Below are 25,915 nucleotides of genomic sequence, written 5' to 3'. Positions count from 1 at the left end.
TGATCTCACAACCCTGAGATCATGACCTGAGCCCAAACCAAGAAACAGAGGCTCACCTGACTGTACCACCACAGCAGCCCAGGAGTGTAATTTTTTAAACAAAGGTTATTGATAACTTATTTGCCTTATTTTTAATTCAGTTCTTTTGTTTTGAATTTTTATTTAATCTCTACACCCAACCTGGGGCTCAAACTCATGACCCTGAGATCAGCAGTTTGCACATACTTGCAACTGAGCCAGCCAGGCACCCCTTAATTCAGTTTTTTTTAGGCTCACTTATTTTTTTTTTTTTTAAAGATTTTATTTATTTATTTGGCAGAGAGAGATCACAAGTAGGCAGAGAGGCAGGCAGAGAGAGAGGGGGATGCAGGCTCCCTGCTGAGCAGAGAGCCCAATGTGGGTCTCGATCCCAGGACACTGGGATCATGACCTGAGCAGAAAGGCAGAGGCCTTAACCCACTGAGCCACCCAGGTGCCCCGGGTTATCATATGGTCTTAATGAACTTTTACAGCTTTAGTATATCTCAACTGCATTTTTTCCCTTTTTAAAAAATTAATTTTTAAAAATTAAAATTGTGTAAAATATACATAACAAAATTTGTAATTTAAACACTGTTATGTGTACAGCTCTTTGTCATTAAGTATATTCACATTGTTGTGAACCATCACCACCATCCATCATCTCTAGAATTTTTTCATGTTCCCAAACTAAAACTCTACCTATTACAAAAGTAACCTCCCAGTTTACGCTCCCCTCAGCTTCTGGCAACCACTATTCTGTTTTCTTTTCCTCCTCCTCCTCTTTCTTCTTCTTCTTCTTCTTCTTTTTTTTTTTTTTCTTTTTTGAGAGAGAGTGACTGCGTGCACACATGCATGTTGGGTAGAGGAAGGGCACAGGGTGAGAGAATCTTAAAGCAGGCTCCATGCCTAGCACAGAGCCCAGTGTGGTGCTTGGTCTTATGACCCTGAGATCATAACCTGAGCTAAAATCAAGAATCAGATGCTTAACGAACTGAGCCATCCATGCTCCTCCCCCATTCTATTTTCTGTCTTTATGAATTTTATTATTCTAGGTTAACCTCATATATGTAGAATCATAAAATATTTGTCCTTTTGTGTATGGCTTATTTCACTTAGTGATATCTTCAAGATTCATCCGTGTTGTATCATGTCAGAATTTCATTTTTAAGTGCATTATTCTTTTTGAAACTGAAATTATAGCAACTTTGTTCTATGGATTCTTCGTTTATTTTTTTGCTTCAGGTAAGTTCCCGCTGTGAAGAGGAAAGCCTTTTAGCCCGATGTCGATCTAGTGCTCAGAACAAGCAGGTGGATGAGAATTCTTTGATTTCAACCAAAGAAGAGCCTCCAGTTCTTGAAAGGGAGGCTCCATTTTTGGAAGGGCCCTTGGCTCAGTCAGAACTTGGAGGTGGACATGCTGAGTTGCCACAGCTGACCTTGTCTGTGCCTGTGGCTCCGGAAGTCTCTCCACGGCCTGCCCTTGAGTCTGAGGAATTGCTAGTTAAAACACCAGGTAAGATGGGAACGGGGTCTCAGAATGTAGGTAGATATGATTTTAGCATGTTGTGATTAAAAAGCCAATAGTGAATCTGTACAGCAAGTTACCCACTTTTGTCCTGGGAAATCCTGAAAGTGTCAGCTGACTGAATATAGTTAATGATCACGAATTAGTGGGACACTGTCCTTAAGATTTGTTTTAAAAACAACTCTCCTTACTCCATTGTTACTTGTTATGATTGCTGATCAACCACCATGTGAGTCAACACTCAGGTTAGCAGGGTTTGTGGGAAGGGCACTACATACTAATAAACACATGAAACTTACGCTTCAGATAAATTGGCTCTATCAGTTTTTGTATAACTTAAGAAATTGTTTAACCTCTGAACTTGTTTCCTTTTTTATAAAATGGACATCATAATGCAGTTTACCCGATACATTGTAAGTAGCTAAATGTAAATATTCCCTTGAAGTTAATTACCAGTTGCTTTTCACTTTATTATTCTTTATATACATGTCACCTGGTGTAAGTTGAATCTAAACATACTGTCTCTAATTTACCTTCTGACTCTCAAACATTGTAGTCACCCAAAGAAAATTTTGCATATAACTTTTTTTATATTCCCAACAATAGCTTGTGATGATATTTCTCTTATTTAAAAAATGAGAGTATCCCAGTCGTGTTTATTAATCAAGTAAGACAGAATCAGAAAGACTAAAAATAGTACAGATAGTTACTATTTCATAATTTAGCATGTACTAAACTCTGTTATTAGGTTCTTGTATATAATTCTTAAGAACAGTCCTACAAAGTAAATGTGTTTTGTTTATTTAGGATCAGAATAAAAATTCTGATCCTGGTTCTATCATGCCTGGAATTCAGGGTCTACTCCACCTCACTTCTCCTTTGTCCTTACTACCAATTAATTATTATAAAGATAGTTCTGCCCTTTTGATTTCCCCCTTAGTCTTTTCATGATACACACACACAGAGACATAAGAACATTTTCAGATTAGTTTGTGTCTGTATTGAGAATTGTTTTCCTATTTTTTATGTTAACTAATATTTTAGAATAAATAAATACATTCTGATATATCCTGCTCCTCACCAGAAGATGATGAGGAAAACATAAAAAACATTTTTCTGTGGCATATAGATTTTTTAAAAAATTAGTTTATGTCTAGTTTCTAAATCATCTAATGAAAAGATACATACATTTCAGGAAATTATGAAAGTAAACGTCAGAGAAAACCAACTAAGAAACTTCTCGAATCCAATGATTTGGACCCTGGATTTATGCCCAAGAAAGGGGATCTTGGCCTTTCTAAAAAGGTATGTTATTTTAGTCAATTCTAAAATATGATTAAACCATATGTAAATATGGGATTTTAAAAACAAATCTTTTAGTAATCCTTAGCAATATTGATGCATACATACATAGAAATAAGAGAATCGCAGAATATATTCCTTAGGTCTGAGAGATCCTATATTGAGAAGCTGTTCTGCATTTGTATGGACATGTGTATCAGTTCATTTTAGATGTTCTTTTCAAATGAAAATAAAAAGAGCTTATAAGATTGAGTAAAGTGTGTGTTTGTTTCTTTTCTGGGATTAAAACCTCTTACCTGCTTTCTACTTCTTTCTCTATGAGCCACTAACCTACTCTTATCCCATTGCCCTGTCTGTATAACACCTCAGAAAAGACTCAGCTTAGTTATAACCAGGCAGAAACATTTGAACTTAAGTTTTTGAGTTTGCAGGCGTGGTTTTTATTGGCCAAGAAGGCATCACTAAATAGTAGATGGAAATAGAAGGTTATTTTCCTGGATATAATTTTTAGGAATCCTCCTATTGCCCATATGTGTGAGGAGTAACTCAGGGTAAGTGTTAGAAATTCAGTTGTTAGGATGCACAGATTTCTTTTAAAGAAAAATTTTAATAGGAAAAATACAGATTGTAATCAGATAAAAAATAAGAGTTTTTGGACTTCTTTCATTAGCTATAACAGGCTTATGTCATTTAATCCTATATTGAGGATCCTAGTTTTTGCTTTTGTGAGTTATTCACCCAGCTGGATTAGCATGTAATTGTAAAACTCAGTTTATTTGTGTTTTTATACTTCATTTAAAAAGTCTGCATTATATTCTTTAATTCTTTCATTCTTCTCAAAGTCCATTTCCTGAGACATGTCCGGGTGAGGCTGTGATAGTTTCCTTCTGCACTGCTTTCTCTCCTAACTTTGTCTTACTCAAATCTTAGCCACTTGTAAGGGACAAGGAAACTGATTCATCACAATATTTTGAGCATGGAAATAACATTTGCTATCAGGTGATAAGTTTAGTAGTATTATACAAGGCGAATTATGTAAAGCTGTTGCATTAATGCTACAGTCTGAGGTAATGACACATTTTAAAGAAAATCAGCATTTGGGTCAGTTTAGAGAATGATATTATTTTTACCTGTTTTGTTGAGATAAAATTGACATGCACAAGTTAATGATTTGATTAATGGATATAGTGAACATATGGACATTCACTGCTATATTTTAGCTTGTTTCAATCGCAAAATTTGGGGACTTTACAGCAAGAATAACATCTGTTGACTTTTTGTGGCCACTAAATTTTGTTTAACATTCCTGCTGAAGAATATATTTATTGTAGAAGACATTTTATTGGACTGAAACTAATTCATACAAGCATTACTAGTAGGGGAGTGAAATGTGTAGGAAATTACTCTTGATGTCTGAGTGTTTTCTTTTGAGATTTAATCTTGCTTTCATTTATATTAATCTATAGCCAATTAAATCAGAAAGATAATTCCATGATTCAGAGCTTTCTGGTATATGTGCTGCTGGAGTGAGCACTGATTCAGAGCTTTTTAATATTTAGAATTCATCAAGTAAATAAGTCTTTGTAAAATCTAATGGCTATAAATACAGTTTTAAGAAGATAGATTTTAAATGCAGGGTGGTATGGAATAGAGCTGAGATGCTGGGTCTCTGGGAATATACCCTTTCTCTTTGTCTACCATTTGAATCAGAGTACCATTCTGTATCTGCTTGATACATTGGGAGTCTCTGGTTAACCCCAAAGGAGTGTGTGTTCGTAGGAGTCTTTTGGCGCTGTATTTTTTGTTTTTTGATGTCTTTCCCCATGTAGTTTCTGTTCAACCCATTATTGTTAATACTGTTTATTTAATTGCCAGAAACAGCCAGGATTTCTGTATTTGTGATAATAGTTCAGCTTTTGGCATATAATATAAAAGGTTTATTTTCGGTTCCTCTGTAAATCTATTGCGTTTTGTTTATTTGTAGTGTTATGAAGCCGGTCACTTGGAGAACGACATTAATGAATCACGTGCTGCATCTCATTCTAAAGAGTATGGTGGAGGTGTGTATTTTTGAAACTTAAAAAAATGTAATGCAAAATAACTATGAACCACCTGGTCAGCTAACTAGAGAAGTTGTTACATACGTTAGCAAGACCAGTGAGATTGTATCTTCTAAGACTTGTTTGCCCAAGGGGCACCTGGTTGGCTCAGTTGGAAGAGCATGAGACTTGATCTCAGGGTCTTCAGTTTGAGCCTCACATTGGGTGTAACGATTACTTAGAAATAAATAAAAATAAGATTAAAAAAAAACAACAACAAAAACTTGCTTGCCCAAATATGCTTCCTAATACAGTGCGTGACACTAGAAAATTGGATGGTCATTTTGAGCTTCATGCTGAAATTAGTTTCATGGAATTAGAATTATATTAGACTAAAAAAAAAGTTAGGAACAATAAAGAAAAATCTCCTACTCAATTTTCTTATTGGGTGATTCTCTAACTGAAATCGTTACTTTCTTGGCATTTTTTTTGCTTTTTTAAAGATTATATTTATTGGGGCGCCTGGGTGGCTCAGTGGGTTAAGCCGCTGCCTTCGGCTTAGGTCATAATCTCAGGGTCCTGGGATCGAGTCCTGCATCGGGCTCTCTGCTCAGCAGGGAGCCTGCTTCCCTCTCTCTCTCTCTCTGCCTGCCTCTCCGTTTACTTGTGATCTCTCTCTGTCAAATAAATAAAATCTTTTAAAAAATAAAAATAAATAAAAAGATTATACTTATTTATTTGACAGAGATCACAAGTGGGCAGAGAGGCAGAATTACCAAGTAATTCAATAATAGATATAATATGGTAGTTCAAGCATTTCCTCTACCAGATTCTTTGTTTGCTCAGTCCGTTGCTCTAGGACTGTTAACATCTAACCCATCTAAAGCTTTACAGAGGGTTAGGGTATTATCCGTATTATCCCTGTATTATAGAAAAACAAGGTGAAAGAGGTGGCAGTGTTGGGGTACTAAATCCAGACCTGACCAGACTCATTGCCACACTACCATCTTGTTATCCACCCCAGATATTTTCCATGCCAATTCTTTGTACCACTTTATTCATTCATCTGCCAGTGCCATTTATTGATTAGTGTCATTTCTGAGATATTAGCCCAAATTTCAGCATATAGCATCAGATGTGGTCTGCCAGCAAAGGGTATCATGGGAAGGTTATGTTACATGTGATTGTTTTAGGGAAAAAAAAAGACTTTATTTATTTGAGAGAGTGTGAGAGCGAGCACACAAGCAGGGGTAGGGGCAGATGGGAAGAGAGAAGCAGACTCCCTGCTGAGCAGGGAGCCTGACACAGGGCTCCATATCAGGACCCCAGAATCATCACTGAGCTGAAGGCAGACACTTAATCTACTTAGCCCCCCAGGCAGTACTACATGTGATCTTAAATGAGCACTTTTTTTTTTTTTTTAAGATTTTATTTATCTATTTTTTGAGAGATAGAAGAGCAGAAGGAGTGGAGAGGGGGCAGAGGAAGAGAGAGAAGCAGACCACCTGTTGACCAGGGAGCCTGATGCGGTGCTCAATCCCAGGACCCCAGGACCATGACCTGAGCTGAAGGCAGATGCTCAATCAGTGCCTGAGCCACTCAGGCACTCCTTAAATGCGCACATCTATCTATCTATCTATATTTATTTATTTACTTATTTATGAGCATTTTTTTTGATATATATATATTTTTTTAGATTTTATTTATTTATTTGACAAGAGATCACAAGTAGGCATAGAGGCAGGCGGGGGGGGGGGGGGAAGCAGGCTCCCCACCGAGCTCCATCCCCAGGACCCTGGGATCATGACCTGAGCCAAAGGCGAGGCTTTAACCCACTGAGCCACCCAGGCACCCTGTAAATACGCACATCTTTAAATGTAACCCAAGATTATTAAGTTTTCTAGTAAGTAAATCTAGTAGTATATTAGCTTATGTTAACCTTGTGTTCATACATAATTTCACAGATTCACCGGTTTGCTTGCTTGCTTGCTTGCTTGCTTTTAAAAAAAACCAAAAAAAACAGACTTCCAAAATACCAGCTCTTCTATTTTTGTAGTTCAGTTTTTATAAAATGTACAACCTGTACTTTATCTTTTGCAAATTTCATCAGCTGTTTTAGCTCCTGAGAATTTTGAACTTTTATTCTGCTACCATATTAATTCTTTTAGTCATAGGTGATTGGCAACTTTGATAGAGCTTCTCCATCTCTATCAAGCAGTCCCAAGAAAGAGAGTACCAAGCCGGTTTTCCAAAGTCTAGCCTTCATGTTTTTACCTAGCCTAATTATCCTGGAACATTTTATGAAGTAGCACTTGAGATTCCTCTTTATTTCTATAACAAAAAGTTGAAATATGTGTAATAGACAGAAATATGTGTAATAGACAATGAGGGAGAGACTGGAATTTTATTTTATAAATATGCCTGATTAGATCATATATTATCTATTTTATATTGTTGGATGTTCAGGATTTTAGTACTACAGCATGAATATCCTTTAAGCCACTAAATGTTTTGTGGGAGGTCTCCTCTTTCCCCAAGCCAGATTTTTGTATTGCAGCTTTTCATCTTAATCCTTACATTGTATAGTGATATAATTTACTGTCTTTAATTGTGGAGGTCAGGTTTTAGTATCTTTTCCTGAGTACTAAATGTATTTCCTCCCCATCTATAGGATATTTAAGTCCTTTGAGGAACTATGAAGACTTTCATTTCATCGTATAAAATGAAACTGCTTTAACCTACTTACTCATTTTACCATTTAATCTGTATGAGACAGAATTTATATATGTGTAGTTCTTTCCCCAACTAGTTATATAGTCATGGGTAAGTCTCCTCCCTTCTGTGCCCTTTTCCTCATCTACTAAGTTGGGGAATTAAATGGACTTTATGATTGGTTTTTTACTCTAACATTCTGTAATTCTTTGAGGTTCTTTAAGTTGAGGATAGGATTTCTTGAACATGTGGGTGAATAACCAGCAGATAACGCCTGTTTTCTGTCTTAGGCACTACCAAGATATTTGATAAACCAAGGAAGCGAAAACGACAGAGGCATACTACAGCCAAGATGCACTGTAAAAAAATGAAAAATGATGATTCATCAAAAGAAACTCCAACCTCAGAGGTATTACTCAGTTCCTCATCTTTTGACCTTCCAAAGAAAATCTACTTTTCACAGTAGAGGCCACACCCTTCTTCCCTGAGTTTTCTTAAGAATCATGTTCTACTGAAACAGCTAATTAACAGCTGTAAGAAGACATATATGGCAACAATGGATACGATCTTTTTAATAGACCACATCCTATGCTCTAGGTATCTGATGAATTTTATAGCTTTCATCATGAAGTAAGCTTTTTCTAAATAACCAGAGCACAATACCAAGTAACCATATGATCTGAATGCACTTAGATATTGCCCTTTACAAGTTGAGACTGCTGCAATTAGAGGGAAACTCATTTGCTTATTTCTTGAAACCATCAACTGCTTAATTTTAGACTAATGTTTGTAAACATTTGCTTTAAGGAAACAAAGGTAGATTTAAAACCATTACCTTGTAGAGCATCAGTGCAGTCATTGATGCGGTCTCTAGCTTTTCAACTCAGGTTAAAAGAGAATTAGAACAAGTGAGGTCAGCTTTACACATTATTATACGGAGTGTTTCTTTCCAGGATAATTTGAATCGAATGCCCAAGGGAGGCATTATTTAGGAAACACTGATCTTGGAAGGACAAATAAGTAATCAAATAAACTTAAGAATGTTTTCTCTCCCTTAGTGAAACCTTAAAATGGAACAGCTCAAAAAGTTCCAGTGGAACAGCCTCAGAGCAGTTAGTGGCAGGGCATGAGGCGCCCACTACCCGCCCAATCACAGCAGGGTTAGAACTAACATTGCATGCAGTCCGCCCGCGTGATTGGCTGAACATCTGTAAGTGCTTAATGGCTAGACAAATAGCAGCCCAGAGGGAGGGGGTCACATGGAGGAGACATCTATAATACAGATGTGGGACATTATTTTTTCTCTGCAAGGGAGAACTGATGACACACAGAACAGCTGCAAGCCCCAAGGAGACTGTTGAGGAGGGTGTAGAGAATGATCATGGGATGCCAGCATCTAAAAGGCTGCAGGGCGAACGAGGCGGAGGAGCTGCACTCAAGGAGAACGTTTGTCAGGTAAAGGATGTTGCCCACTTGCATTTGGATTGCTTGTGTGTCTTTTAAGAAAAACCCTCTCCATCTCTTGATAACCCAGTCATGTTAGAATAAACATTTTTCCTGGATGATTCCAGTGGAGTCACTTCCCTTTAAGGATTTAAGTCTTACCCTTCTCACGAAAAGAGAAAGGAAAATAAATATTTAGTGTTGGTAAAACACCTGCCCTTGTTACCCATGAGTAGATGCCATGGAGCAGGTCTGAGATGGAAGAAGGAATCACAGATTACTTAAAAATCATTTTCCTGTATGTTTCATGGTGTGAGAATCTCTGGGTTTCTAAGGAATGTTGTAAGGGAAATTTTCACTTTGAGATTTCTTTTTCTTTAAAATAGTGATTTCAGAGAATCTACTGCTGCCTTTTTATATTTATTTAATAAGTATTTATACAGTGTTTACTGTGTTTCAAGAGTTTCCATCACTTTATAAATATTCTGGGGGCACCTGGGTTAAGCAGTTGACTCTTGATTTTGGCCCAGGTCATGATCTCAGAGTTGTGAGCTTAAGATTTTCTCCCTCCCTCTCTCCCTCTGTGCCCCCCACCCCAAATAAATAAATTTTAAAAATTTATCAAATTAAACTTTTATAAATACTAGGTCATTTAGTCATAACAGTCTTGTAAAGTAGATTGCCATTATTATCCTCATTTTTACAGACAAGGAAACTGAAGCAGAGAGATGTTACATAACTTGCTTATAGTCACACAGCAAAGCCAGGATTCAAACTCAAGCAATCTGGGTTTAGAGTCTTAACCACTATATTGTGTTGCCTCTCTGTAAAGAGATTTTATCAGACTTGGGAATAGAGTCAGTTAAATTGATGCTTTGATTATGTTCTCTTTTTTATGGGCTTGATTTACCTTTGTAAATTCTTAAAAGCTGGCCTATAAAAAGTTGAAGATACTAGGTTTCTTTTTCTTTTTTTTTATTGAAACAGCTAAAAATAAAGTTAACCCAAGCCTAGAATATGTAGAACAGCAGAATTTCCATTCAGTTTGTTTTTTCATTTTCATTACTGTATAAAGAACGCTGATCATATTCAGATCAGCACCCAAACACAGTGTTATTCCTCAGAGATTGTATAACAACAAAGATTATCAACAAAATGTGGTTAAAAGGATAGTTGCTTTGTGGTCCTGGATTGTTTGGATCACTTTTTGTTTAAATCTGTTGTCCTTGTTTAATTTATTAATATCATGTCCTTTCACTCACATGGTTACCAGTTTGAAAGATGAATTACTTGGTCATCCCAGTTAAAGGGTTAGTCCATAACATGTTTTAAATTTGTCTTTGATATATACTGTAATTGAAGTTTCCCTGTTTAAATGGTGAAGGCAAATTTGTTTATTGTACATAAAAGCTGGTATCACTGGCACTGTGATTGTACAAAATAAAGTGGGTAATATTTATGGCATTTGTCAATTTTTATGTGTGAGTTAGGGGATAATGGAAGAGCCAGAGTTGTAAGACTTAATTTACACTATAGGTTGTTTAAGACCTTGGGGTCTGTCTGCTCTTAATCCCTGGCTGCCTCTGGCATTTTTTCCCCAAAGCTCTCCTCTACTCATTTGTTTATTCAAGCTTTGATGTCAAGTGGCCAAGACCTTTTGTTTCTTCAGGTGCTTGAAGATACTAGACTGACTTAGTTGCCTTCTTCTTTCTTGTCTTCCGCAATAAGACTCTTTTTCAGTTTTGGTATTTTCCTGCTAAACACTGTGGGGCAACAAATCAGGATGTTAGAGGGATGAAAGTAACAAATGTTGGGAATTTGCAGAATTTTCATAAATCTATGTTTTGAAAGCAACAAAGCCAGATCTCTATTTCCTAAGGCCCTATCATAAATGACACCCTATCTTAGATGAGATCATCTCAGAAAGGCGACCTCTCTGAGATGGTTGTAGATGTATCTCAAACATTGTTTAAACCTTGATTAGAGCCCTTTTGGCCTGTTAGAACCCAAGTCTAGCTAACCAGTATCTCTTGTTTGAACTATTACAGTAGCCTTCTTGATTGTTTCTTTACTGCTATTCTCACCTTTCTCATTCTTGAACTCATTTTCCATGTAGTAATCAGAGGAATCTGTTTTTATTTTTATTTTATTTATTTATTTATTTATTTTAAAAAAGATTTTATTTATTTATTTGACAGAGAGAAATCACAAGTAGGCAGAGAGGCAGGCAGAGAGAGAGGAGGAAGCAGGCTCCCTGCTGAGCGGAAAGCCCGATGTGGGGCTTGAACCCAGGACCTGGGATCATGACCTGAGCCGAAGGCAGCGGCTTAACCCACTGAGCCACCCAGGCGCCCCAGGAATCTGTTTTTAAATGAATATCTGATTTTAGCCTTTTCTTGTTAAAGCCCTCTAATGGCACACCTCTGTAATTAGAATAAAATCTAAAAATGTAGCATAATGTGTAAGACCACACAATCAGGCTGTTGCCTTTTTCTTACCTTATCTTCTACCACGTATAACTTTTGTTCACTGTAGTCCACTGACTTCCCTTATGATTCTCAGACCTAACATAGTTTTTCCTATCTGTGGACTTTCTGTATTTGTCTCCCTGGTCTTTCTGTCAGATGTGACTGACTTGGAGTTCAGAACTGCATCTGAGAGGCCATTCCCAATGACCCAATCCCAAGTAGCTATTTGAATTCTCTACTTAATGCTTATAATTATCTGATATCTTTTGTGTTTGTTTGTTTACTTCTATTTTCAGTCCTTAGTATATATGAACCGTGAGAGCTGGGGACTTTGTGGAAGCTGGCATAGAGGAATTAATCATTAAATATTGGCTGAATAAATGGTGGGCTCTCTTCTTTCTGGAAAGCTCCTGCTTAATCTTTCTTCACGAAGGCCTTCTGCTTGGGACTTTAAAAACCCTTTATAGACATACCTGTTTTCTTTCTCTTAACAGAACTGTGAGAAACTGGGTGAGCTGCTGTTATGTGAGGCTCAGTGCTGTGGGGCTTTCCACCTGGAGTGCCTTGGATTAACTGAGATGCCGAGAGGAAAATTTATCTGCAATGAATGTCGCACAGGTGAAGTAGTTATAGATGGGGTTTTCTTCCGAAGATGGTTTGAGTTTTAAGTTATTCAGGAAAAATTCCCAACATTTATTGCAGACGCTTTCTATAGCAATGCAGGGCTAGTTGCGACAGACGTAGATAAGTGCTGTGTGGTCTTTCCCTGTGGAAAAGAATACCAAGTGAATAATGAATTGATAGTATAATATAGTGCAAAAGGATTGTAGTAGAGCTAGATTTATAGTGATAGGTGAACAAAGGTGAGCCATTTCCACAGAGGAAGATAGCTAAGTTTGGCTTTAAAAGAGACATGAAAATTGGTGTGGGGAGGTGAAGTACAAGAAGATCCAGTAATGAAAGTATAGACTATTTGGGAAATAGGAGGCATAAGTTAGTGTGTTTAGAGTTTAAGATACTTTAGGGAAGAGCATTGTTAGTTACAAGGAGGGTTTCTGGATTACTGGTGATGTTTTATATTTCTTGAGCTGAAAATGATTACATAAGCATGTTTTCTTTATGATTATTTGTGAACTGTACACTTAGGATGCTATACTTTTCTGTGTGTATATCATATGTGAACAAAACTATTTACAAAAATAAGGAAAGACATATTTTTTACTTTTTTATTAACATGTAATGTATTATTAGCCCCAGGGGTACAGGGGAAAGATGTATGTAATCTTGAGAGTTATATAGATTGGCTCAGAAACTGAGAATGGTCAGATGGAACCAACTGTAAAGTACCTCACAGGCTACGCTAAGGAGATGGTTCTTTCTTCAGCATTATATGCGAATGCTACAGCAGTTAAGTAGTAGGGAAAAATGGGGGCTAAAAGCGGTTACACTCCTGAGTCATTAAAACCATGAGTGTGCATGAACCTGCCCAGGGAAAAAGCATCTGGAGAGTGAGAAAAGGACCAACAAAAGTACTCAGGGGGTGCCCACATTAAAAAAAAAAAAAAAAACACTGCAGGGTGAGGAGGAGCTAGTCAAAGAATGTTTGTGAAGCCAGGGAGAGTAGGATATCATCAGCAGGGGCATATGTGGCAAAGAGACCAAGGAGGTTTTGGGGTGATAAGAGGCTAATATATATAGCAGTGGGAAATATATTTGCCACACAGGTGTTCCACACTAAACCTAGTTGAGGGGCAAATGGTTAGCAGTATACGCTACTTCTTACAAAAGCTTGATATCCGTGGAAAAAAGGGTAGTAGCTGAAGGGAGGATATTATAGGGTCAAGAGGAAGAACATCTTGAATGTTTGTGGGATAAATGTTAAGAACCACATAGGGAAATAAATTCCTGCAAGAGGAGGGAATAATTAATGGAGTGTAGTTGCTAAGTGATTGGACAGAATAATCTTGAAGAGACAAAAAGATAAAACAGGAATGTACCTTGGAGTTGGAGAGTTGGAGAATAAGCCAGAGTTTTTCTTAGTTTGGTGAGAATGATGGGGAAAAGGTGGTTTCTAACTTGAAGGGTGGAGTTGTAGGTTTAAAGTAGCTCCTGTGGGAACCGAGAGACAGAATTAATTTGTGTCTGTAAATCAGTGGCTGTGTCATATTGAGTTATCTCCTCTTTCTGCCACTACTTTTAGCAGTGTGGGAACAAAAGCTAGAAGGCAAGATAGTTCTGGGGTTATTTTGCCTCCCGTACAGTGGGCTTTTGATCATTATGGGAAATAGTGCCATCCAGCCCTATAAATGAAATTTAGGGAAAAAAATTTTAGGTGTGTGCATATCTCTTAATCCTAATCTTAGAGAAGTCTTGCCTTTTGTACAGATAATCCAGCTTTGCTAGTCTTACCCTTTTTTTTTTTTTTTAAGATTTTATTTATTTATTTGACAGAGATCACAAGTAGAGGCAGGCAGAGGGGGGAGAAGGAAGCAGGTCCCCTGCTGAGCAGAGAGTCGGGGATGGGGGGTTTGATTCCCGGGCCCTGAGATCATGACCTGAGCCGAAAGCAGAGGCTTAACCCACTGATCACCAGGCGCCCCTGCTAGTCTTATCTTTATTATAATGTGATATTCTCTGAACTAGTTATGGTAAAGGTATTTTTTGAAGAATTAACCTTACTGAAGTATAATTTACCTATTAAAAAATGCACTAGTTTTAATGTATGTTTTGGTAGGTTTTGATAAAATTTATAAACACATATGTAAGGATAACCACAGTGAAGATTCAGAACATTTCCATTGCTCCAGAAAGTTCCCTTGTAATTAGTCCTAGTTGATCCTTCCGCCCCTCACTACCCCCCCCCATCCCCACCCCAATCCTATTTCAGGCAAGCAGTGATGTGCTTTCTGTAATTACACGAGATTTATTTTTTTAAAGAGTTTCATAAGTGAAACAAAATGTATGTAGTTTTTTTGTCTGGTTCAGCATAATGTTTTTGACACTCATCTGTGTTAATGTGTTTATCAGTAGTTCATTTTCCTTCTTAAAACAGCTTTTTTGAGGGAGAGTTGTACAGTAAAGTGCACAAAGTGTAATTTGTTAAGTTCTGATACATATGTGTGTGTACATACACCTGCGAAACCATCCCTCAGCATAGGTAATTTCAGATTCAGCAACATTGCTGTACGTGTTGAGAGTTCACTCCTTTTTATTGCTGAGTAGTATTCCATTGTACAAATGTGTCACAGTTGGTTTATTCATTCATCTGTTGATAATACATTGGAGTTGTTCTCAGGTTGCGGTATTATTAATAAAGCTGCTATGAACATTCATGTCTTTGTACGGACACATTTTCTTTTTACTTCTAAATACCTAAGGGTGGAAGGCATGGTAGGTATATGTTTAACGTTTTAAGAAACATCCAAACTGTTTTCCAGAGTGTTTGTACCATTTTACATTGTCATCAGTAATGGATGAGAGTTTCAGTTCTCCATATTTTCATCAACACTTGGTATTGTCAGTCTTTTTAATTTTAGCCATTTGGACAGATATGTAGTGGTACTTCATTGTGGTTTTAATGTGCATTTTCCTAATGACAAATGATGTTGTGCTTCTTTTTAATGTGCTTTTTTGCCATCTTCCTTGATGAAGTATCTCTTCAAATCTTTTTTTTTTTAATTAGGTTGTTTATTTTCTTACTGTTGAGTTTTAAGAGTTCCTTATATATATTCTGGGTACTAGTTATTTATCAGATACATACTTTGGAAATTATTCTACCAATCTGTGGGTTGGGTTTTTTTTTTTTCCTCCTTAACCATGTCTTTTGTAGAGCAGTTTTTTATTTTTATTTTATTTTTTTAAGATTTTTATTTATTTATTTGACAGAGACCATGAGAGAGGGAACACAAGCAGGGGGAGTGGGAGAGAGAGAAGCAGGCTTCCCACCGAGCAGGGAGCCTGACACGGGCATCGATCCCAGGACCCTGGGATTATGACTGGAGCTGAAGGCAGATGCTTAATGACTGAGCCACCCAGGCGTCCCTTGAAGAGCAGTTTTTTAATTGTAAATGATGTTTATCAGCTTGTTTTTTTAAAGAGTTTGTGCTTTGATGTCATGTTGAAATCTTTTATAACCCAATGTCATAAAGCTTTTCTTTGTTTTCTAATGAAAATTTTATAGTTTGAGGTTTTACCTTTATGTCTAAGGTCTGTTCTTTATTAATTTTTCTATATGATGTGAGGTAGATTTATTACTATCTTTTTAACTTTAAAAAAATTTTTAAAGATTATTTACCTTATTTATTTGACACAGAGAGAGAGAGCACAAGATGAGGAGTAGCAGGCAGAAGGAGAGGGAGAAGCAGGCTCCCCACAGAGCAGGTGAAGCCCGATGTGGGACTCAATCCCAGGACCCCGGGATCATGACCTGAGCCGAAGACAGTTGTTAAACCGACTGAGCCACCCAGGTGCCCTACTATTTTTGAGGGTAGGAAATTTTACCCTAGGTGAATAGAGTAAAAATAAGGGAGTCATTTCATTTTTCTTGTGGCTCACCCTATTTTTCTAATGTGGAGTGACCACACCATAATTTAGGTTATTCCAGTTTAATATTGACATCAGACAGTAAGAAGTTTGCTTTTTTCCAAATGGATAATTAAAATTTTTTCTTAAAATCACTATTAGCTGGGTGATCTTACTGTTTATAGGTATGGTGGGTTTTAATGAATTCCTGTATCCAGCAAGTGTTACGGGCAAGATTCATGTTCAGGTCTGTCTCTCAAGCCTGGGCTTTCCCTTACTTTGTATGGCTTCTCAAAGAGAGGTAACTGTTTCTTTGTTTTGTTTTGTTTTTCACTTTTCTTAAACTTTGTATTACAGAAATCCTCAGACATTTACAAAAGAACAGTATAAAGTAATCCCGTGTATTCATCATTTAGCTTCAGTAGTTATCAGTTTTCTGCCTCTGTCTACTCATATATTTCTTTTAATATATTTGTTTCAGGGGTACAGCTCTTTGAGTCATCAGTCTTATATAATACCAGGTGCTTTACCCATATATTTCAAAAGATCTAACGCAACTTAAAAATATATATCTAGGGATGCCTGGATGGCTCGGTGGGTTAAAGCCTCTGCCTTCGGCTCAGGTCATGATCCCAGTGTCCTGGGATTGAGCTCCACATCGGGCTCTCTGCTCAGCGGGGAGCCTGCTTCCCTCTGTCTCTCTCTGCCTGCCTCTCTGCCTACTTGTGATCTCTGTCTGTCAAATAAATAAATAAAATATTAAAAAAAATATATATATAATATGTAGCAAGATTATATAGTAACTTCTGTGTGTCACCTACTTCCCAGTCCCATTTTCAATTTTTCCATATGTCTCAAAGATGTCTTTTTACAGTATTTTAATCAAGATCCAGATAAGACTGCTTTTATTGTATTTTTTGGTATGTCTCTTCAATTTCTTCTAATCTACAACAGTACACCTCCATCCTATTTTTTAATGTTGTTTATTTGTTTTGACAGTTATTTGTCCTGCTAAATTTTCTGCATTGCAAATTTGGTTTATTACATCTTTCAGGTGTCCTTTTAACTTGTTGCCCTATCTTCCATATTTCCTGGAAATTTGTAGTTAGATCTAGAGGCTGGATTAATTTCAGATCAGTTTTCTTTTGGCAGGAATGCTTTGTAGGTAATGTGTTCTTCCTATTGCGTCATATCAGCAAGCATATATTGTCAAGAGTTTCTCACTTAATAATGATCTTAAAATTGTTTGGTAGGTTCTTGTCAGCCCGATTAGTCTGTTACAAAGTTCTTTATTGTGATATTGTAATTTATAATAAGAAATACATATTTTGGTCTTTAGCTTGTGGCACAGAGCTCCCAAAACCTTGGTCTCTCCTATGCGGTGAGAGTTACCAAGATGTTCTTTGTGTGTGTTTGACTATGTTAATAAAAGACACATCTCAGGATAGGGGCTTGATTGCCAAGAGAGCGAACCTTACGATTACAGGGCTAGAACTTTCACTCCTCTCCCCCTAATCTCTAAGGAAACGGGGGGTCAGAGGCTGGAGGTTGAGTCAGTCCCCAGTGGCCAATGGTTTAATCGGCCTATGCACTGAAGTCTCAGAACCCAGAAGAATGGGTTTCGGAGAGCTTCTGGATTGGTGGGTGTGTGGAGATTCAGAATAAAGTGTTGCTTTTGGAGAGGGAATGAAAGCTTCCCACCCTTTCCTCATACCTTGCCCCGTGCATCTCTTCCATCTAGCTATTCCTGAGTATTATCTTTTCATGATAAACTGGTGATCCGGTAAATAAAATGTTTCTCTGAGTTCTTTGAGCCATTCCAGCAAATTAATCAAACCCAAGGAAGTGCAGGTTATAGGAATCTCTGATTTATAGCCAGTCAGAAGTATAGGTGACAACCTGAACTTGAGATTGGCATCTGAAGTTAGGGGCAAAGGCCATCTTGCCCAATTGAGTCCTTAACCTATGGGATATGATGTTACCTTGTATATAGTTTCAGAATTTAGTTGAATTGTAAGACACACAGCTGGTGTTGGAGAATTGCATGGAATTCCATATTGGAACTTGGTACAGAATTGTGTACTTAATAAACTTTTCGTCTAATGGTTTAGCATTGGATGAATTCTTGAATTGGTGTTAATTTATTACCTTCCTTTGTTTACCAGGAATCCATACCTGTTTTGTTTGTAAGCAGAGTGGGGAAGATGTTAAAAGGTGCCTTTTGCCCTTGTGTGGAAAGTTTTACCATGAAGAATGTGTCCAGAAGTATCCACCCACTGTCATGCAGAACAAGGGCTTCCGGTGCTCCCTCCACATCTGTATAACCTGTCATGCTGCTAATCCAGCCAGTGTTTCTGCATCTAAAGGTATGGGATTCTTAACATGGACTGATCTAATTACAGAACCTTGGTTTCATTGATAGCATGTATTTCCAGATGCAGTGTGGCATGTCTCTTCATGGCCTCTCTAGCTTTTGTCAGAGTACCAGTATTTTATGTGAGAGAGGGGAAAATAATGGACTAATCCAGCAGTTCTCACATTGTATTCTTTGGAGCCCTATTGTTATGTGGTGGTTTCAAATACTTGGATTTCATGTGTTGTTTAGTTTAGGAAAGTGTTCTGCTGTAAGTCTCCCTCTCTCTACTCCATTAGACTAAAGTACTTTTCTTTTCCTGTGGACCCTTTATATCTGTGGTTGTCAGGTGTAATATTATTCATGCATAAATTTAGGGCAGAATTGAGGTTTTTGTTTTGTGTTAATTTGTTTTGTTTTTTAAATTGGAAACTTCTATTCTGAAACGTCTTTCCTGCTTTATAGAGCTGAGGTTACCAAAAGTGCCTGTGGTTATATAGGCAAAGTTAAGCTTTTAAGTCTGTTCTCAATTGGGAAAACAGACATTTCTGTTTAGTAATAATGGGATCTCTTACTAATTTTTCCTAACCCAAATATTGTGTGTCTATTGTTAAATGCTTATATCCCCAAAGAGCCCCTGCTTCTCCCATAGGGGATCAAACGGGAAAATTACTAGTGTTTTGACTTTTCTTCTAATTAGACTGGCAGTACCTTTTGTAATATGAGTTCCTGAGCCTATAGATCTCATCAGTCTTAAGTACAGTGATTTCACTTGCTTGATCAAAATTACAGTTTAACCATCAGCTTATCTTCCCCTTTTCAGTTGCTATTGTAGTTTGTATTTAGGTGGTTTGGTAATGGTTTTTAGTAGGTGCTGTATATGAGAGGACATACTTTATCTGGAAGGGTTGGAAAGGTTCATTCACCTAAAAGTTCAGGCTTTAAGAATCATACAGTACCAGGCATTGAAAGCAAGCATAGTCTTTCTCCTAGCTGGTCTTTTATTCAGGTTGTGACATCTCCCGTATTTAGTTTGAGGCTGATGCCAGGTTTCCTAGGAGTCAGGGCAATGGATTGAATAGGGCTTTCTTTGGTGAGGTAGGCTCACTTAACAGTTGTGAGATCGGATGCCTTGTGGCAGCTTATCACATAGCTCCCATCTGAGCTTTTTCATAGTGAGTTGTGTGTTTTACGATCCCTTGTCCTAGTAGTGCTTCCTTCTACTAGTGACATTTTCTCAGTGCTTACAAAGACATTTCAATAACTCACGTTGCTTTTATGTTTAATCTCTTTGTTTCTCTTTTACTCCTGGTTTTCCTGCTTCTCCTAATTTTAGGTCGTCTGATGCGCTGTGTTCGCTGCCCTGTGGCATACCATGCCAATGACTTTTGCCTGGCTGCTGGGTCCAAGATTCTTGCATCTAATAGTATCATCTGCCCTAATCACTTTACACCTAGACGGGGCTGCCGAAATCATGAGCATGTTAATGTTAGCTGGTGTTTCGTATGCTCAGAAGGTAAGACGTGACTGCTTAATGTATGAATAGTCTAAAAAGAGATTAATACAGTATTCTAACTGCAACAAAAATAATTTTCTTCACTTTGCTACTAGAGAAATATTGGGAAGTAATGTTCTGAATTAATGATAACAGAACGTTTAAACTTGGGTTTTTTTCCCAAATAGAGAGGGGTTTTATTTTGTTGGGTTTTTTTTACCTTATTTTTATTAAAATGATGAACAAATGAAGGGCGTCTGGGTGGCGCAGTCGGTTGAGCATCTCGCTATTGGTTTTTGCTCATGTCGTGATCTTAGGGCAGTGGGATTGAGCCCTCCCTTGGGCTCAGTGCTTAGCGTGGAGTCAGCTTGAACTTCTCTCTCAACCGTGCCCACTCCCCTCTCCCTAGCTTTTGGGTGCATGCATGTGTGTGCACAAATTCTCTCAAATAAACAAATAGATCCTAAAAAAATAATAATAATAAACAAATGAAACAATAAAGAAAAGACAAGGGGAAGGAAATAAAATTGTCCTTGAAAAATGGGGGAATATGATCAAACAGTGCAAACTTCCAGTTAGAAGATGGGCAAGTTTAGGGGATTTAATGTACAGCATGGTAACTGTAGTTAACAGTACTGTATTGTATATTTGCAAGCTGCTAAAGAGAGTAGATCTTAAAAATTCTCACTACCACCAAAATGAAAAAAATTTTAAGTATGCGAGGTGTTAAATGTTCTACCTAAGCTTATTTTAGCAATCATTTCACAGTATATACATATATCTAGTCATTCTGTTGTACACTTTAACCTTACACGATGTTATAAATCAGTTATATCTTAATAAATCTGGAGGGAGAGAAAGGAAAGATAAAAAATGGAGGAAATGATTAATTAATTAATCATAAATCATCCCAAGTCCCACCATCAGAAAAAAAGCCATTGCTTAATTTTAAGTGATACTACTTAAGATAGTTGTATACAGTTCTAGAAGATGGTATTATATAATAAAGTTGTGTTTCTTTTTTGTTAAATCATTTTGTCATGAATTTAAAGGGATGGAACAAAAGGAAAGTGAAGGAATTTATGAATGTCTATAAAATATTTTTTCACTCTTAGGGATATTAATTTCTAAAAGTTCTTCTGAAGTGGATGAAGAAAAATTGATATTTTTTTCTCTTCAACTTAAAACATAGTTCTCCTTTAGAATAGTGTTAGGCTTTTAATATATATTTATATATATATGTATATGCCACCAGTTAAACTCTTCTGCCTACCTCCCATCCATCTATGCAGATAAATCCTGTTGATTTCTTTTCTCATATTCTCTCTCAGCTCATATCATGTGTCCTTCCCTGCAAAACTGTTTGCCACTATTTCCCCTCAGCTCTGTCCTTTGCCTTTCTTCAATGGGTATTCTTATGTGCAGATTTCTTTTCATGCTGTCTAACCTCCTTTTAAGGCCTAGTGCAAAGGCCTTTTTGTACATGAAATATTTCTAGTGTATAATGAAAGCCAACTTAGCAAAAGGAAGATTTTTCTACCAAGTCCATGTAGTTTGCAGACTATACTGTTAATTAGATTGTGACTCAGCTGCAATAACTAAGCATAAATAAGAGATGTTCTAGAAGGTATATTACTGGGTCAGATAATTATGGACTCTGCATCATTCTTACGTCCCATGCTAAGATTGTTCAACTCGTCCTACAAAATGCCCGGGAATAGCTAAATACGAGTTTCAGAGCAGAGAGTACAGGTTATATGTATTGAGTAAACAAGTTCTTCAAAGTTGTAGCAAAAGTCTTTTTTCCAAATATCACTGAATCAAGCTACAATATACAGCAGAGATAAGAGAAAAGCTTCTGTAACTGAAAAGGAGTTGGGTCGTAGGCACACAGTCCTGGCCCCAAGAAAATAAACACCCCAAAGCTTATTTTAAGAGCCTGCTTCAGATGATTAAGAAAAGGAAAAAAGTTAGCATGGTTAGGATGGGGTCACAAAACGTTAAATTTTTTATAAGATATTATGAGGCAAAATGGGCATAGTAAAACCCAGATGGATGTAGACATACACTTTGCTAAGACTTTGCAACATGCTCATTTCTGGCATAAGATAATAGGGTATTTATTATATTCCTTAAATATGAATCATCTTGATACGAAATTTTTTATAGTCTGCAACCATGGGTTTCAGCTTCAGATATATAAATTGAGTCACTCTGAAAAATCTTCAAGTGAAAATTCATTGTCATTGCAATGTATTTAATTACCCTGGTGTCTGAAAACCTCCATGGAGGGGGAGAACTTTAACTGAAGTTTAGGCAACAAACCGCATTAGTACTTGTAATTTTTGTCACCATTGAAAATCACAGATATTTCAGTTTAGATATCTTAAAGTATCTTGCAATCATTGTTATTGCTAGATCTTACTTTTGTATTACAAAGAAACATGTAGCTATAATCTCTTGTTCTAACATTTTGATAATTATACCTTAATGTAACAGTGTCCTTTTAATATATGTTTTAGGTTAGAGCGTTCATAAATGATAATCTGAAAAGAGCCCATAGGTATCAGAGTGCAAAACATAAAAAAGATTAAAGAGTTAGTAATTTTAAAAGGGGGAAGGAGGTGACCATACAGGGATGACTTCAATGTCAAACATTACTGTGCCGTTTATTCATTTGTTTAGTCTTCAGATAGATTTGATTATTTACTTATGTTGTGGAAAATTTAGTGTATTGTCTTTTAGTGAAGAGAAAGAAATGTGTATTATGCACATATTTGACTTTGGGAAGTTGACTTCTGACCACTGCCCTAACCTAATTTTGCCAGTGGGATCTCATGTTTATTTGCTGTGAATATAACAAACCCTCAAGGTTGTGATTCACAGGAATATTGGAGAGGAGCGAAGTGCTCATGAAGAAAAGTCTTTCTGAATAACTAATTAAATTACTAAGCCCTTCGCTGGGCGATAAATAATTGGTTAGGAGCAAAAGCCGTTTCAGCTGGGTCATTGTGTGCTACCTTGTGATTCTGAGTGCCACGTTTTTTTTGATTCCCACAGGAGGCAGCCTTTTGTGCTGTGATTCTTGCCCTGCTGCTTTTCATCGGGAGTGCCTGAACATTGATATCCCTGAAGGAAACTGGTATTGCAATGATTGTAAGGCAGGCAAAAAGCCACATTACAGGGAAATTGTCTGGGTAAAAGTTGGACGATACAGGTGAGTGAGCATGAAGGAGACTGGCACTGATTTCTTTTACCATCCCGTCTTCTGTTTCTTTGGATCCAGATACAGTGCTTAACTCTTTTTCTTTCCTTTCTTTTTTTTTTTTTTTTTTTTAAATATTTTATTTATTTATTTGACAGAGATCACAAGTAGGCAGAGAAGCAGGCAGAGAGAGATAGGAGGAAGCAGACTCTCTGCTAAGCAGAGAGCCCGATGCGGGGCCCGATCCCTGGACCCTGGGATCATGACCTGAGCTGAAGGCAGAGGCTTTAACCCACTGAGCCACCCAGGCGCCCCTCTTTCTTTCTTTTTTAAATAATTTTTCTGATTAAGCAAGGTCAACCTCTCTGCCCATTAATTTTCCATTATAAGAAAAAGACCTCATTTTTATGTTTTGTAAATATGGGAATAATACATATTCTCTGTAGAAAATTCATTAATGAAAATAAACCCATAATAAACAAGGAAGATACATTGCTAACAGTTTGGCATATTTATTTGGAGACACCAGTGCATGTACCCTCAAAATAATTGGCCTTATATTTATACTCAGTTTTTATCTTTTCCTTTTTAAAATTATTTTTATTGAACATAGAATATATAAAAGAATATCATAACATGCATGATTTAAAAAGATTAGAAAGGAACATCTGTGTATGGTACCTCCCATTTAAAGAAATACCATATTGCTGGTACTTTTGAGGCTCCCTCCATGACTCTTTACTGAATCCAGTCTCTCCCCACCCCTAGAGGTAACCACTATACTGCATTTTGTGTTTTTTTATTCCTTTGCCTTGCTATAATGGTTTACCACATGTATAATGTTTTGTTCTGCATGTTGTAGACCTTTTCGTAAAGAAATTCTTGCTGTATTTTCCTGCAGCTTGTTTTTCTCATTTACTATTATGCTCCTGAGATTTGTAGTAGTGCAGTACTCTAGTTCATACTTTGCTGTTCTACATTTCTTTTTGCTATAGTTTTAAAATATAGTGCAGTTCCTTTATCCATTCTCCTCTTTGGACTATGAGCATTTTGTCAATCTTCCTTAGTGTACATGCATAGTTTTTCTAGGAATAGGGGTTTCCAGCTTAACTAGCAAATGCCAAGTTGTCTTTCTAAAGTGGATGTAAAGCATAAATTTGTATGCTTTTTATTTTATTTTCAGAGGCATTTCTTGGTGTCTTTGGTGGGGGGTATGTCATTTTTCTATACCCTTCACAATTAATGAAACTTTTACTTTTTAAAGGCCAAATTGAGGGGCACCTAGGTGGCTCAGTGGGTTGAGCCTCTACCTTCCACTCAGATCATGATCTCAGGGTCCTGGGATCAAGCCCTGCATCGGGCTCCCTGCTCAGAGGGGAGCCTGCTTCCCCCTCTCTCTCTGCCTGCTGCTCTGCCTACTTGTGATATCTCTCTCTCTCTCTCTCTCTCTCTCGCTCGCTCGCTCTGTCTGTCCAATTAAAAAAAAAAAGGCCAAATTGTATTTCATTGTATCATATTCTGTAGTAACTTTATCATTCACTAAATGTTGAGCATTTAGATTGTTTCCAGGTTTTCATTCTTATAGATAATACTTAAGTGAACATTATAGTCAAAGCTTTGTTTCTATCTTATATGAGATAATTATTATTTACTGTTAAATTATTATTTCCTTTATAATTTCCTTAAAGTAACTGGGTCTTAAAAGTGTCTATGTGAGCACATCTGTGAGGGTGGCCATTCAGGTTTTCAGCACATATTACTCATTGTTCTCTAGTTAGATTGTAAAAATGCACTAGGTTGGACCATTCCTTATTCATGTCCTAAGAAATAGGTCATTTTCCTAGTGTCTTAGAGCCTTCTAAAGATTTCCTTCCTTATTTTCACCTTTCCCAGGTGGTGGCCAGCTGAGATCTGCCATCCTCGCGCTGTACCTTCCAATATCGATAAGATGAGACATGATGTGGGCGAGTTCCCTGTGCTCTTCTTTGGGTCTAATGACTATCTGTGGACACATCAGGCCCGAGTCTTTCCCTATATGGAGGGGGATGTGAGCAGCAAGGATAAGATGGGCAAAGGAGTGGATGGGACATATAAAAAAGGTAACTTTATTCTTTTGTTTCGCAGGCCAACACAGACCTCTGTTGCCCACGTATCTATTCTGTTGTGTGTTAGAATTCACATATGTTCCATTAGCAGCTGTGTTCTTTTCTCTGGGGCAGCTACAAGATTTTACAGGAAAGTTGATCTGCATAATTACTTTTTAGCCTTGCCTTTATATAGCAGGAATTTCCTTTAGGGAGGTTTTTGTCTCACTAGTTGGTTTCTCAACATCTTTTTGTTTTGTTTTAAAGAGTTTATTTTTTTATTTGTCAAAGAGAGAGAGAGAGAGCACAAGCAGGGGGAGTGGCAGGCAAAGGGAGAAGCAGGCTCCCTGCTGAAGCTCTGGGATTCTGCTCTTTCTATGCCTCAACCCTAGGCTGGCTGGGTGCCTCTGCCTTCAAGGAATACATAACGTTTTTATGGGGGAATTGGATACAGATGAAAGCAGTCAAAATGTTACTCATAGCGTGTTGTGGCAGAACTGTGCATGCTATGCTATGGGAATAGACCAAGAGGAAGCATAACTGTGCTGGAGATCAGAGTTAGGCAGTCATGGGTAGGTTTTTTCCCTTGAGACTTTGAAGAGTGAACCTTAATAATCGTTATCATTTGTTGTTTGCCAGGCCCTGTTTAGTTTTCTGCTTTAAGTCCTTGTGACAACAGTTTAAGTTAGATGTCTTTATCCTTACCTTACAGATGAGGAAGCTGAGGCACATAAAATTTAAATACTT

The 25,915-nt window shown here is 37.2% G+C and overlaps 1 protein-coding gene across 2 annotated transcripts in view; it reads left to right on the top strand.

Moving 5' to 3' along the window:
* Positions 1-25,915, top strand: part of LOC111140757 (nuclear receptor binding SET domain protein 1) — a 150,570-nt gene that overhangs the window by 102,419 nt on the left and 22,236 nt on the right. For both annotated transcript variants that reach the window (XM_022492951.1, XM_022492952.1), the window contains 10 exons: positions 1,264-1,534; positions 2,742-2,851; positions 4,833-4,908; positions 7,890-8,008; positions 8,911-9,054; positions 12,005-12,128; positions 18,197-18,397; positions 19,721-19,900; positions 22,940-23,096; positions 24,978-25,183. In XM_022492951.1, the coding sequence (XP_022348659.1) occupies positions 1,264-1,534; positions 2,742-2,851; positions 4,833-4,908; positions 7,890-8,008; positions 8,911-9,054; positions 12,005-12,128; positions 18,197-18,397; positions 19,721-19,900; positions 22,940-23,096; positions 24,978-25,183 (1,588 nt within the window). The remainder of the gene's footprint in view (positions 1-1,263; positions 1,535-2,741; positions 2,852-4,832; positions 4,909-7,889; positions 8,009-8,910; positions 9,055-12,004; positions 12,129-18,196; positions 18,398-19,720; positions 19,901-22,939; positions 23,097-24,977; positions 25,184-25,915) is intronic.

This window comes from Enhydra lutris, unplaced genomic scaffold (genome assembly GCF_002288905.1).
Source record: "Enhydra lutris kenyoni isolate GAN:26980312 unplaced genomic scaffold, ASM228890v2 scaffoldscaffold5, whole genome shotgun sequence".
Lineage (NCBI taxonomy): Eukaryota > Metazoa > Chordata > Mammalia > Carnivora > Mustelidae > Enhydra > Enhydra lutris.
Note: the sequence above shows the minus strand (reverse complement) of the source record. Positions and strands in the feature narration are given on the sequence as shown.